Source organism: Talpa europaea (genome assembly GCF_964194135.1).
Source record: "Talpa europaea genome assembly, chromosome: 16".
In the NCBI taxonomy this organism is placed as follows: Eukaryota; Metazoa; Chordata; class Mammalia; order Eulipotyphla; family Talpidae; genus Talpa; species Talpa europaea.
The window spans coordinates 6818167-6831786 of NC_140084.1; the positions used below are offsets into that span (position 1 = coordinate 6818167).

The following is a 13620-nucleotide window of genomic DNA, read 5'->3' on the forward strand; positions in this document are numbered from 1 at the left end:
GCCAAATGGTCCCAAGTGGCGACAGCACAGGCACTGAGGTCCGGCCACTACTGGGCAGGGAAGACAGCGTTGCCACTGAAGGCGCAAGGGATGAGGAGCTGCCGGTACTCCAGGGGCAGGTGCCGCTCCACGAGCACATGCAGGGAGACTTGGTTGGTGACCAGGCCCTGCCTGCAGCAGAGGATACAGAATCAGCGCCGCACTCCTACCCCACACCGCCCTGCTTTTGCCCACTTACCGTCTCATCAGCAGCTCCAGGTCCTCTGGCCTCACAGTCTTGCGGCCAGCATGAGCAGCAAATACCTCCAGGTCATCACAGAGATGCTCGAAATACTTGTCCAGACTGCCGAAAAGGCAGGTAGAACAGACTGAACTATCTGCTCATGATCTCGGTAGCTCCTCTCCCCACCCCAAGTACCAGGACTCACCATTTTTCCACCATCTCAAAAGCCTTCTTCTCCATGGGCATCTTAGCATAGAAGCTAAAGAGTTTTGCATAGTGGCTCAACCCAGTCTTGTGGGGATCTTTGCGGATCCTGGGGACGCGGGCTCTGGGAGGAAGCTTGGCTGACAGAGGTTTCTGAGGCTCTGAAGATGAACTGGTGCAGGAGTGGACAGTTAGCTGAACTGCAGCCTTAAGAGACCCCTAATCAAAGACACTGGCTCCTGCCAATACTGGGGCACACATGCTACTTGGCCAGCCTAACAGCTCTGACCACCTGCTGGGGGGAAGCCGGGACGGGGGTCTTTCCCTAGGGCCCTGGTTCTTCATGTGAGACTACAGGCCTGGTCTAAGCTCATCATACAAACTGGTACATGCTCACCCATGACGCTCAGGATTGGCATGGACATGCCCTCCCCTCCACCCATCGCTTCCTGTCACATTCTAGTATCTTCCTTCAGGAAGCCTTCTCAGAGCACACATTAATCCAGGCATATCCCCTTACCCAGGCTCCTCTAAGCCCTTGGAAGCAGGTATCTGGGACGACAAATGTGCTCTCAATGAGACCCACCTAGCCTAGCTCCACTGAGAAATCACCTGTACATGCTTTGAAGGGGCAAAACGCTGTGGTGCGTGATAACAACCGCAGTGCCTGCCCCTCCCCAAGAGGCCCATGAGGAACAAAATTGTGAGATCTTACACTGCAGGGCTAGGCGGTGCGGCTTGCTCAAGAAGCTGACATTGTCTGGTCTGAAGAAACTCGGGGATGATACCGGAGACCAACTCTGGACTCGCTGCAGAAGAAGGTCAGAGTTCACTAGAGAGCTCAGGCCTGACCATCTGACCCAACCCTACAAGCTCACAGCTTCTTTGTCCTGTTCCTTGAGGGCCCCCACCAAGCTCTCGCTAACCCAGCCCAGTGAGAGACCCCTGAGACTCCTCATTGCTCAACAGGCCCTGTGCCAAGAGACAGAACTCAGAAAAGCCCCTCCTCCAAGGTCAGACACTGAACACAGCTATCCTTCATTCACTCCTCAGGTCCTTCCCCCAGCCCTGCGCTGGGTCCCTTACCTGTCCGGCCAGTGGTGTCCTCCTTCCCTGGGCATTCTTCTGGCACTTTGGCCTCAACAGCCTCCCAGGATCCCTCCAGTTCTGTCATATCTGTGTCTCCCTCATGTTCTTCTGCCCCAGGAGATTCTTGTGCTACTGTGGCCTCCTTCACTTTGCTCAGGCTTAAGCCTTCTCCCATCCTTTCTTCTGCCTCCTTACCAACTCCATCCTGTAAAGGCTCTACTCCATCTTCATCAGAGACACTATTGCTGGTATTTGGGAAGTTCACAGCAAGGGCATCAGCCTCCTCTGCCTTTCCTGCCAGAAGCTGGGCTGAATCAAAGGAGAAAATTTAAGCTTGAGAAGTAGTAGTCCGAGGCTGTAGCTCTGGAAAGGGAAGATGAAGTCATCAAACTCAGTCTCATCCAATGAGCAGAGAAGACCAGAGTCAGTGCCAGGGTACTGGTGTGGGGCCTCTTAGCACAATACTGATTCTGAAGTTTGACGGAGAAGGAACGAATAGTGAGGAAGTTCTGGGATTACACACATATGGGCTTAAAAAGGGCAAAACCAGGGCCTCCCTGGTGGCGCAAGGGGTTAAGCACTGCACTATAAAGCAATCCACAGCCTCTGCAGCATGAGTTCAATCCCGGGCCGGCCAGGAAGAAACCCATATGGCAAGGCAGACCTCTCCTGTCTCACCCGCTGCTCCCCTCAGCAGTGTATTTCAGTCAATCTGCCTGTTCTGTTCCCTGCTCTATCTCTGGTGTATCCTCTCACCACCCCCCCACCCGGCATGTCTGGCCTATAATCCAGCTCTTATATACATAAATAAATCTTAAAAAAAGAGGGCAAAACCAGGAGTCTCCTGAGTGGCACAGGGGTTAAAGTCTCAGTGCTATCAAGCTATCACCAGCCAGGTTCGATCCCCAGCCAGCCAGGGAGCAACCCACATGGTGCAGCAGACCTCTCCTGTCCCGCCTGCTGCTCTCAGTGTATTTCAGTAGTTCTGTCTGTTCTGCTCTGGTGAGTCCGCTCACACACACACTCCTGCACCTCTGGCCTACACCCCAGTTCTTGCGTGCATAAATAAATCTTAAAGAAAAAAAAAGAGGGCAAACCACCAGTGCCAACTCTCGTCCCAGTGAGGCTTGGCTCCAGGTCACCTGCCCCACATACTCACTGTTGTTCTGCAGCCCAGGCCTGCTGCATGATGTTCCGGGACTAACGGGCTTCTCAGCATCTTTAGCTCCCAGGTGAGAGGGGCACGGCAAGGAGTGGGGCACTCTGGGGGAAAGGCCAACCAAAGGCTGGGAGAAGGGCTGGGTGTCCTCCAATACCATGTCCGTTGGCAGGGCAGCAACAGCAACAGGAGTTCTGAGGCTGTCACCTAGAAGTCAAGGGCCAGTTGGAACTCTGTACCCCTGCTGGTACCCTGTCACTAGGCCCTGGGTATTAGAACCCATGAGTCCCCTCCACAAGTGGAAAGACAATACCTAACACTTTAAGCCTTATCTCCCTTCCATAGCTCTTTGCTTCTGCTCCTGCTCCCTAGCCTGCTTCTGAGCATTCCCAGGTTCCACAGCTTGCCCCATCCAAACCACTCACCTGTGCCTTTTTTCCACTTCTCATTCTCCTCTCCTCCTTGAAGCCCTTCCTTTACTCTGGTGAACCTGACTTATCTTCTGGAATCAGGCTCTCTGATTCCAGCTCTGCCAGGAAAGCTAGTCTCTTTCAACCTCCCAAAAATCTAATCATCACACCATTTACTTCTCCTACCCTCAGCCCTATATCTCCTCAAGGGTATGGGGTTCTAAAAGACACTGAAACTAAGACTGGGCTCTACCCAGACAAGGGACAACCTGTGGAAAGAACTCCTCACAGACCTACAGACCAGACCTATTCATTGCCCTTGACTCCATACACTGAGCAATGGGGGCACAGCTTTCTTCACAGGCCAGAAGAGGAAAATCTTAACCTTACCTGAAGGAGCCAAGGCGAAGGAAGTATCTCTCAGATCCTGCAAAAATGCACCCACATCTACAGCTCGACGGGTGAGAGGTCTGCGGGCCAAACCAGGCCTCTGTACTGACTGCGGCTGGAGAGGTGTGGCAAAGGTCAGGTTGAGGGAGCTGGTGGGAGGAGAAAGCACAATGGAAGTCAGGTGCCTAAGACCCTGTCCTCCAACCTTCCTAGAGTCCCCCCACCGGCCCCGGGGTTCTCATCTCTTATAACACAGCCATCATGCTGCCAGGTTATAACTGACTATATGACCAGATTCCATCCCAGTCAGCACCTTCGCTCCATCAACCCCTAGAATAGGCAACAGTACCTGGTGAGGGAGGAGGCATTTGCATTCCCACGAGGCTCTGCAAGAGGATGCAAAAAAAAGAAACCATGATGAATTACCCAGGCCCAGAAGAACCTTCCCTCTGGTCTTCTCTTTCTCTTCAGAGGACAGGTGAAGGGGATCCCAGAATTTATATAGAACTTCACCTTGGGAGAGAGGCATTTCCTGGTCCATTCCCTGTTGAAACACTGATAATCTCAGTCTCTGCTTCTTCCTGCCAGGAGCTAGCAGACCTGGAGCTAGGACTGTGGTGGGCTCAAGCTCAGGAAGTTGCAGTTCCAGGCTACAAGGATAGAGCTGATCTCAGATAGGCCAGGAATTTCTGGGTTTGGGGACTCCCAAGAGGATCTCTGATAAGAGCTGCCCAACAACCCAGCCCAAAGAGGGAATTTACTCTGTACCTGTCCCGACTACTTTCTAGTCTTGAGGGCTGAACAATCTGTGGTGCTGGAACTGGCTTCACCTTTGGTTCTGGTATCACAATGGAAGATTCTGGGGCTGCAGAAATAGCAAGGAGAGGGTGAGGCTGGCAGGGAGACTGCCCCAAATGAGGGATACTATGACTGGTGGTATCCCTCATTCTGAGTATCAGACCAGGGCTCACTTACCTGTCAGCAGGATGTTCTTCAGGAGAGTTCGTGGTGTCTGCTCCTCCAGGTGCTCACTGGCTTGAGTACGTGTCAATCTGCCAGCAGACTTTGGGTAAAAGCATCAAGCAATCAGTGTGCTGTTTTGCCTTGAGATTCCCTCAAGGTGGGTTCCAGAGCAAGATTAGACCATACGGCCAAAAGGCAGCGAGATCCCTTAAACAGTCATTGGGCTGGACACTTACCCTGGTTCTCCGGGAACTCTGCCTGGCAGTCATCTTTGTTTGGCTGCTCCACCTCCTGAAGGAGGGTGTTTCAGGTGGAGCTCCATGGGCACTGTGTAAACACAAGTGCCTCTGAGAATTATGTAGAAAGGGGAAACTAGAGGATGCAGAGGAGTCCCTTCATCAAGGATCTTGGCCTGAAGTCTTTTTACTATAGGATCAGAAACTACTTGCCACTCCCATAGTCCCTCATCCCAGATCTATGCTGCAGATGAAGGAAGACCAAGGAATACAGGAAAAGAGAGGGAATATGATGACCCAACCAGAGAAAGGAGCTGAAGAAGGCTGACTTTGGCAGCGGTGACTTTAAGGTTAGTCTCACAAACAAGAAGAGCGACTGGAAGAGTACCATTCCCAACTTTAGAACAACAATCTAGAAGGATCTTTAAGTATTTCTAAATCTTTGTTTTTAAAGATTTTATTTTTATTTATACAAGAACTGGGGTATAGGCCAGAAGTGCGGGAGAGTGAGAGGATTCACCAGAGATAGAGTGGGGAGCAGAACAGGCAGACACCAAAAGCACTGCTGAGGGGAGCAGTGGGCGAGACAGGAGAGGTCTGCCATGCCATGTGGGATTCTCCCTGGCTGGCCGGGAATCTAACAGGCGCTGCAGAGGCTGCGGACAGCCTCATAGTGCGGAGCTCAACATGCTGTGCCACCAGGGAGGCCCAAGTATTTCTAAATCTTTTAAGTATCCACCAGAGCCTGACAGCAATCTCCACAAGGTTCACCCCAGTCCTAGACTCTTGAGTCCGATACCTCTTAGATTCCAGAACTACATAAATGTTCCCAGGGCACAGCTACCACCTCATCACTTCTAGGTCTACAAGCATAGTGAGGGGCCTCCCTGGTGGCACAAGGGGTTAAGACTCAGCGGCATGAAGCTATAGGAAGTCACTGCAGCATGAGTTCGATTCCCCAGCCAGGGAGCTGACCCACATGGCACAGCAGACCTCTTCTGTCTCGCTGGCTGCTCCCCTCAGCAGTGTATTTCAGTAGATCCGCCTGTTCTGTTCCCAAGTCTGTTTCTGGTGAATCCTCCCCCCCCCCCCTCTCTCACACACACACACACACACACACGCACCTCTGGCCTACACTCCAGCTCTTGTATACATAAATAAATCTTAAAAAAAAAAAAAAGTATAGTGAATGGCTGCCCACTAGTATAAAAGAACTATACAGCCCCATTCCGGCAGATGCCAGCTTCCACAGCATCTGCACGATGAGCTCATCACAGTCCTCACCCACTGACACGCCAAATTAATTCCCTGCTTCCAGCAAAGCATATTTCCAAGTCCCTGCCTCGCAACTTCTTCCCAGGCTGTGCTCTCCAGCTGGGAGCTACAGAAGGTGCCACTGCAGGGCAAGGTGGGACCACCAAGGAGGTGTTTGGCAGAAGACACCTGGACACACTCTGGTTTGGGGACAAAGGGACCGGTTCCTGAGCGCCTATTTTTCACCTCTAGTCTCTTCACCCAAGAGTCTTAGCATCCCGGTACCGAGTGAGGACACAGAGGGCCGACCCGAGCACGGCTAGACTACTGGAACTAGCTCGCGGGGCCCTGGGGTCTGCGCCTCTCCAGGCCTGTCTCCCTTTCCAAACAGCGCCGGCGACGGACGTGGGAGAGAGAACACCGCCCCCCCCCGCCCCCCGCCCCAGTTCCTCACATACCGAGCCCGAGCACTCCGGCGTAGCCGCGGGGTGCGTGGGTCCGCTGTATCCAGCACGTGGCGCAGCAGGGTGCGCGTCGTGGGCTCGCTGTCAGAGCCGTAGCTGTCCGCCATGGCCTCGGCCGCCCGTCCACTCAACCGCTTGGGTAGCTCCGGCCCTCCGCCTTCCCGCCGTCGCGTTTGAGCAACTCTCGCGAGACGGCCGCACAGCCCCACGGGAATTGTAGTTCTAGCCCCCCACCCACCCGCCGCGCAGGGAGATCGCGTCCTGCAGTGCTGTGGTAGTTGCTACCTGGCTTTGGAGGCATCCTTACGTGGGGGTGAGCCCGAACAAATTTGGGCAGCTAATGGAAGCCTTAATTGCCTCACGTGTTAAATTGAGGACACCCACATTCAATGAGATAATGCCCAGCTGACGGCCTGACACATCGTAAGCCAAAACATCAATAAAATAAGAGTCACCATTATTAGAATGGCTTTCATTTCCATCTGCCTCTCTGAAGATGAGACACACAGGCAGGAAAACATAATTTTATCCTCTATGTGACCTACTCAGGTTTGCCATTTGCAAAGACCGCTCTGTCTGTAGGGTCTATATCTCTCAGAAGAGACCAGTTGACAGGTTCAGAAGCTGGTGGGCAGAAAACTTAAGACCTCTAAACATTGCAGATGAATTCTGGCTCTTAAAAGTTCTTCTTTTTTTTTTTTTTAAGATTTATTTATTTATACAAGAACGGGGGTACAGTCAGAGGTGCGAGAGGGTGAGAGAATTCACCAGAGACGAGCGGGGAGCGGAACAGGCAGATGGACCCAAGACACGGCTGAGGGGAGCAGCAGGCGAGGCAGAAGAGGTTTGCACGCCATGTGGGTTTCTCCCTAGCCGTCCAGGAATTGAACCCGCGCTGCAGAGGCTCCAGACAGCTTCACAACATGGTGCTCAACCCGCTGCGCCACCAGGGAGGCACTGACTCTTAAAGGTTCTATTAATGCTGGAGACTGCATTATATTTTTCATTTTTCCCAGCCCCACCCCATATGTTTTCAGCAGCACAGAATTAGAACCTGGGTCCTTTTGCCAGAATCTGCTCCTAGATGGGGTGTAAAGAATCAGAAACTCAAACAGGCATGGGCATATTTATGCTTGTGCTTAAAAATAGAGCAAAGAAAAAGTTGGACCTTGTTTCTGAAAATAAGAAAACTGCAGAAGAAAAGCCCATCAATATTCCTTTTCATATAGATCTGACCTCCGTGTAATTTATCTTGTTAGCCCTTTGCAGGCACATTTCCATGGTCACTATCCACATACTGCACTGTGTTTTATTTATTTGTAAAGTGTTGGGCTGCAAAACATGGAGAAAACATAAAAATCCTTTCAAAAACTGAGACATGAGCTTACTTGTTCACAGTGTTATTTTGTATTTGCATAGAATAGTTGGTTAAAGTAGATACTTAACTATTTTTTTTTTAAGATTTATTTATTTATTTATTTATTTATTTATTTACACAAGCACTGGGTACAGTCAGAAGCGCGGGAGGGTGAGAGAATTCACCAGAGCCAGAGCAGGGAGCAGAACAGGCAGAAGGAGCGAAGTACACTGCTGAGGGGAGCAGCGGGCGGCAAGAGAGGTCTGCGTGCCATGTGGGACCCTCCTCCAGTGGCCGGGGAGCAGCAGGGGATCGAACCAGCTGCGGCAGCTTCGCAACCCGGCGCTCAACCGCTGCGCCACCGGGGAGGCCCGATACTTAACTATTTTCAAACAAAGCACAGGGCTCATAAGAGACCATGTGGGATCACGCAGGGCGTGGAAGAGTTTGGGCGCATTACTCTAAATGTAATAAAAGACCACTGAAGAGACTTAAGCAGAGGTGTTATATAATCATATTTTCCTTGGCAATAATGTGTAGAACAGAGTATATGGAGGCCAGATTGGGTGTAGGGAGACATGTGATAAGGTTCTTGCCTTTCACCCAAGGTAAAGATAAAGGGTGGGCAAGACAATGGCACCTGGGAGAAAGTGAGGTATTCCAATTTTTTTTTAAAGATTTATTTATTTATGCACACAAGAGCTGGGGTGTAGGCCAGAGGTGCAGAGAGGTGAGAAGATTCATCAGAGACAGAGTGGGGAGCAGAACAGGCAGATGTACTGAAATATACTACTGAGGGGAACTGTGGGCGAGGCAGGAGAGGTCTGTGGTTCCATGTGGGTTAGCTCCCAGGGAGGGGATTGAACCGGAGCTACAGTGGCTGCCAATAGCATCAAAGTGCTGAGACTTAATCCCTGCACCACTAAGGAGGCTCCAAGTAAAGTAAATCTTAAGACAGGTAGTAGTAGACACATACCAGTAATTGTATAACAATGAAAATTATATAAAAGATACAATGATCTTTTGCAGAATTTTATTTCTACTGCACACATTTTATAAAAATTTAAACATTTAACAAAATGTTATTGTATAAATAAAATGTCATTGTATAAATGATTCACCAAATGAATGCACATCATTCACCATGGGCTATACACACTAGAGAATGCATTTCTGAATTTGAAGAGATTCAAGTTGTGGACCTCATCTGCACAGGCAAGCAGAAGTAAAACTTTTCCTGTTATGACTCTCTGAACCCCACACAAATAAGGATCACATTGGTTATAAACAGAAATACAATGGTAGTGTCTGGATATTAAGACCAGAAAAAGAGTTCTTTTTTTTTTCTTTCTTTCTTTCTTTTAGTTCACCTCGTGGTTGTTTTTCTAAAATATTTTAAGTATGGGTCTCTTTTAAATAAAAAACAAACTAAAAAAAGTAACAGTTAACTTGGAGTCTAATTTCTTTTGCAAGCTTTTAAATACCCTGGTCCATTTTGTTTTTATAGGAAATAATTAGAAATAATAAATACTAGGCTTCAATTTCATACCTGTAGCCAGTGATCTGGATCTGGAAAGAATAAAAGGGAAGAGGGAAAGTCAGGAAAAAGGATGAAGTGGAAGGAAGAAATGGGAGAAAGGGGAAACTGAGCAAAGGAGGCTTAGCTTGCAAGTAATTCCCCTGGAGCAAGTGGAGGGAAAGGAGAGGGTTTCTGTTAACCCTCCTCTCACTTAAGGTTCTTCAAACAGCTTCCAATTGCCTGCAGAGCAAAATCGCATTTATTTTAACTGGGGTCAGCTTGGTATCCCTCAGAAATCCCACTACCCAGGCCTCCCCTTCCAGGCTCTTGCTAGCTCTTTCTGTCTTAGCTTGGTTCCAAGACAAGAATGGCTACTTCTCCCTACCCAAGCTTTTTTTTTTTTTTTTTTTTAAGATTTATTTATTTATGCATACAAGAACTGGGGTACAGGCCAGAGGTGCGGGAGGCGCGTGGGGCGGGGGGAGAGGATTCACCAGACATTGTGGGAAGCAAAACAGGCATACTGACTGAAATACACTGCTGAGGGGAACAGCAGGCGAGACAGGAGAGGTCTGATGTGCCATGTGGGTCAGTGCCCTGGCTGGGGATCAAACTCGTGCTGCAGTGACTGGCAGTAGCTTGATAGTGCTGTGCCTTTAACCCCTGCGCCACCAGGGAGGCCCTAACCCAGTCTTTTTTGCCTTTTTTTTTTTTTTTTTTGGTTCTTCTCAGGCCTCTCCCTTCCATTTTCTCATTGGAGGGTTTATATCTATTCGTGTGTATTCACATCTACTGTTCCAAAGACTAACTCTTGTCCCTGTACAGTCAGTCGGGCTCCAGGAGAGAGGCTGGCTAGGTCTGGCTTCAGCAAGATTCCAAACTCCCTGCGCCCCTCCCGGCACACAGCAGAGGTGCCTGCTGGTGACTAAGTTCAGGTCAATAAATGAGTCAACGCAAGTAGCTGCTGAGTCAGGAGAGAGTCGCCAACAGACAGCAAAGGGCTCCTAAGGTCCTTCGGGGTACTGAGGTTCAGCTCCTCCATCCCACCTTCGCAGAACGCAGTCGCCTGGGCGCCGCTCGGGGCCGGGGTACCGCTTCCGGCAAGCGGCAAAACCTCGCCCGGATCCCGGCCCGCAGTAACGCGGCCATTCCCTTAGGCGGCGCTAAAAGCCAGAGCCGCGGAGCCCGCCGCGAGGCATGATGGGACTTGCAGTTTCCGCGAGCACCTCGGCGCTTGCGCACTGGAGAGGCGCGCCCGCCACTCCCCAGGATTCTGGGTGCCTGTGGAGGGCGGCCCAGGCGACGGCGTTCCAGCCGAATACTCCTCTCTAATCCACAACGAATGAGCCGGGTGGGCGTAAGAATCAGTTTTGCGTAGACCGTCACGGTGCCCTTTAAAGTGGCCGGAATAAGCACGCCCCTGCTCCGGAAGTGAGCGGCTTCTGGCGCGGTGCATTGTGGGGGGCGTAGTCCTCCTTCCCAGGCGGTCCTTGGCGGCGTCCCCCGGGCCGACTCCCGAGCGCAGGCGGGCGGCCGGGCGGTGGTGCGGCGCGGGCTGGTGGGAAGCGTATTCTGGGCACGGGGCGCCGGACCAGGCCGGCAGTGCTGGGCAGCAGGAGTGGGAGGCCGCCCAAGGCCTCGCGCGGCGCCGCCCGTCGAGGGGCGGGCGGCGGCTGACCGACCGGGCCGTCGAAGGGCTCAGGAGGCCGGTGGGCCGTGCCGGGCCGCGCGTCGCAGCCATGCCTGGCTTCACATGCTGCGTGCCGGGCTGCTACAACAACTCGCATCGGGACAAGGCACTGCACTTCTACACGTTCCCCAAGGACGCTGAGCTGCGGCGCCTCTGGCTCAAGAACGTGTCCCGTGCTGGCGTCAGTGGGTGCTTCTCCACTTTCCAGCCCACCACGGGTCACCGTCTCTGCAGCGTCCACTTCCAGGGCGGCCGCAAGACCTACACGGTGCGCGTCCCCACCATCTTCCCACTGCGTGGCGTCAACGAGCGCAAAGTAGCGCGCAGACCCGCGGGGGCCGCAGCCGCTCGCCGCAGGCAACAGCAGCAGCAACAGCAGCAGCAGCAGCAGCAGCAGCAGGCTTCGCCGGCAGCTTCCACTGCCCAGACTGCCCAGCTGCAGCCGAACCTGGTGTCTGCCTCTGCGGCGGTGCTCCTCACCCTTCAGGCCGCGGTTGACAGCAGCCAGGCGCCAGGATCCGTGCCTCCGGCACCCACCACTCCCACTGGAGAAGACGTGAAGCCCATCGACCTGACGGTGCAGGTGGAGTTCGCGGCCGCAGAGGGCGCAGCCGCGGCCGCCGCTTCGGAGTTGGAGGCTGCTACCGCCGGGCTGGAGGCCGCCGAGTGCCCTATGGGCCCCCAGTTGGTGGTGGTGGGGGAAGAGGGCTTCCCTGATACTGGCTCCGACCACTCATACTCCTTGTCGTCAGGCACCACGGAGGAGGAGCTCCTGCGCAAGCTGAACGAGCAGCGGGACATCCTGGCGCTGATGGAGGTGAAGATGAAGGAGATGAAGGGTAGCATCCGCCACCTTCGTCTCACTGAGGCCAAGCTACGCGAAGAACTCCGCGAGAAGGATCGGCTGCTGGCCATGGCTGTTATCCGCAAGAAGCACGGAATGTGAATGGGTGGTCCCCGTGGTTGCGGGACTCCCCCACGCTTTTCAGCCTAGGGGCAACTCCCGCCTCTGCGATTGAACTCCCCTCTATTCCTGGGGCACTGGTTGACAGTACTGAGGCTTAGGGCAGCTGGATTCTTTTGCTGGTGACCTGGCACCCTCTCTCGTTTCCTCTTGAAGCAGAGGTCTGGGACCTCCGACTCTGCACTGGTGACACCAGCAATTATGACTTTGTCTACCCCCTTCCCACCCTCATCTCCAGTTTATGTTGCAGATTCTGGTAAAGCAGAGGCCTCAGATCCTCTGAACTTGAAATTTCCCCTGTGGGATGCCCAAAGACTATGGGTTTGGGAGGATAACACCTTGAGGTTGGCCAGCAATCAGAAACAAACTCTTTCGTGTGTAGTAATGAGCTCCAAGTGATATCAGTTCTCCTCCTTTTCATGCTTTTCCTTCCTAGGTGCAGCCTGTGATTCTGATGGGGACTGACAGGTCTGTGACTCTGCCACCTAGGACCTCCCTCCCTAGGAAGCCGTCTATGACGGCATATAGGTGACATGCTGACGAAAATCCAGCTTGCCAGAGACTTAGGTTTATCCTGTTATGTTTGCTACTGGTTACAAATTCTATTTTCTGTACAACTAGTCAGACTAAAGTTTTCACTGTGTTTGTTTGACAAAACGAATTAAACAGAAAGTAAGGTTTTTATTTGGGTTTCGCATTTTATTTTTATAAAAATTCGGCTAAGTGTCCATGCAGGTGGAGAAATAGGCCTTGGCCTCAGGTCTCAAGGATTAGTTTGACCCTGCCTCAATGCCTAGATTTCTCCAGAAAATGCCCATAAACAACATCAGCTCTGACCTCTTAAGGTCCTCACTGGCCAGATCAACTCAAGAGTTTGGAAATGGCACTAAATGGTCTGTTTGTCCATGGGCTATCTACCTGTATCCTTTCAACAGGGAAAAGAAGCAACTGAGAACGAGACTAAATTGTGACAACCCTTTTCTCTTTGAGTTTTTAATTTGTTCTTGAATTTTTTAGCTGTGGTTGAATTTTGCTAATTATATAGCCCTAAGGTCCAGGACAGTGTTGGGGGGCACACATGGGCAAGTGCTTAAATCAGTAAAGACTTGAGCCATGGCTCCTGCAGTAACAAAGACTCTTTCACCAGATACTTTTGGCACTTTCAGTGTCAAGTAGCTGAGTCCACAGAGAGCTTTAAGGAGTAGATGTTGGAATTCGTGACAACCTTAGCTCATTTCTTGACTGCATTATCTTTTTTTTTTTTTGAAGATTTATTTATGCATACAAGAACTGGGTACAGGCCAGAGGTGCGGGGGAGGGGAGTTAAGATGATTCACCAGTAACAGAGTGGGGAACAGAACAGGCAGACTGACTGAAATACACTGCTGAGGGGAGCAGAGGGCGAGACAGAAGTCTGCTGCGCCATGTGGGTTGCTCCGGCTGGGGATCAAATTGGTGCTGCAAAGGCTGCGGATAACTTCACAGGGCTGTGCTTAACCCCTTGCGCCACCAGGGAGGGCCTGTATTATCTTTTAGTTTGGATATTTTAGGGATGAGGGTGACATTTTTATTTATAGCTCCCAGAAATTTAACTCACAGCTGATGGGGAGAGGCAAATGCCTTTAAAGCTATCCTTGTGACTATAGGGTCACAGTGCAAATGGACGCTTCCTGGGCTTATAAATTATCTCTTCCTCCT

The 13620-nt window shown here is 51.7% G+C and overlaps 2 protein-coding genes across 2 annotated transcripts; one reads left to right on the forward strand and one right to left on the reverse strand.

The window, feature by feature from the left end:
- Nucleotides 1-47: 47 nt before the first annotated feature.
- CENPT (centromere protein T) lies at nucleotides 48-6499 on the reverse strand (the record flags this gene model as incomplete). Its single annotated transcript, XM_084257694.1, has 13 exons — nucleotides 48-171; nucleotides 239-343; nucleotides 429-599; nucleotides 1143-1236; nucleotides 1514-1820; nucleotides 2659-2882; nucleotides 3476-3624; nucleotides 3825-3861; nucleotides 3989-4125; nucleotides 4244-4340; nucleotides 4451-4538; nucleotides 4675-4765; nucleotides 6387-6499. 13 exons carry the CDS (start codon nucleotides 6497-6499, stop codon nucleotides 48-50), a joined length of 1737 nt encoding a protein of 578 aa, XP_084113820.1.
- Nucleotides 6500-11007: 4508 nt separating this feature from the next.
- Nucleotides 11008-11904, forward strand: THAP11 (THAP domain containing 11; the record flags this gene model as incomplete). Its single annotated transcript, XM_084256785.1, has 1 exon — nucleotides 11008-11904. The coding sequence occupies one exon, from the start codon at nucleotides 11008-11010 to the stop codon at nucleotides 11902-11904; it is 897 nt and encodes a 298-aa protein (XP_084112911.1).
- Nucleotides 11905-13620: the final 1716 nt, after the last annotated feature.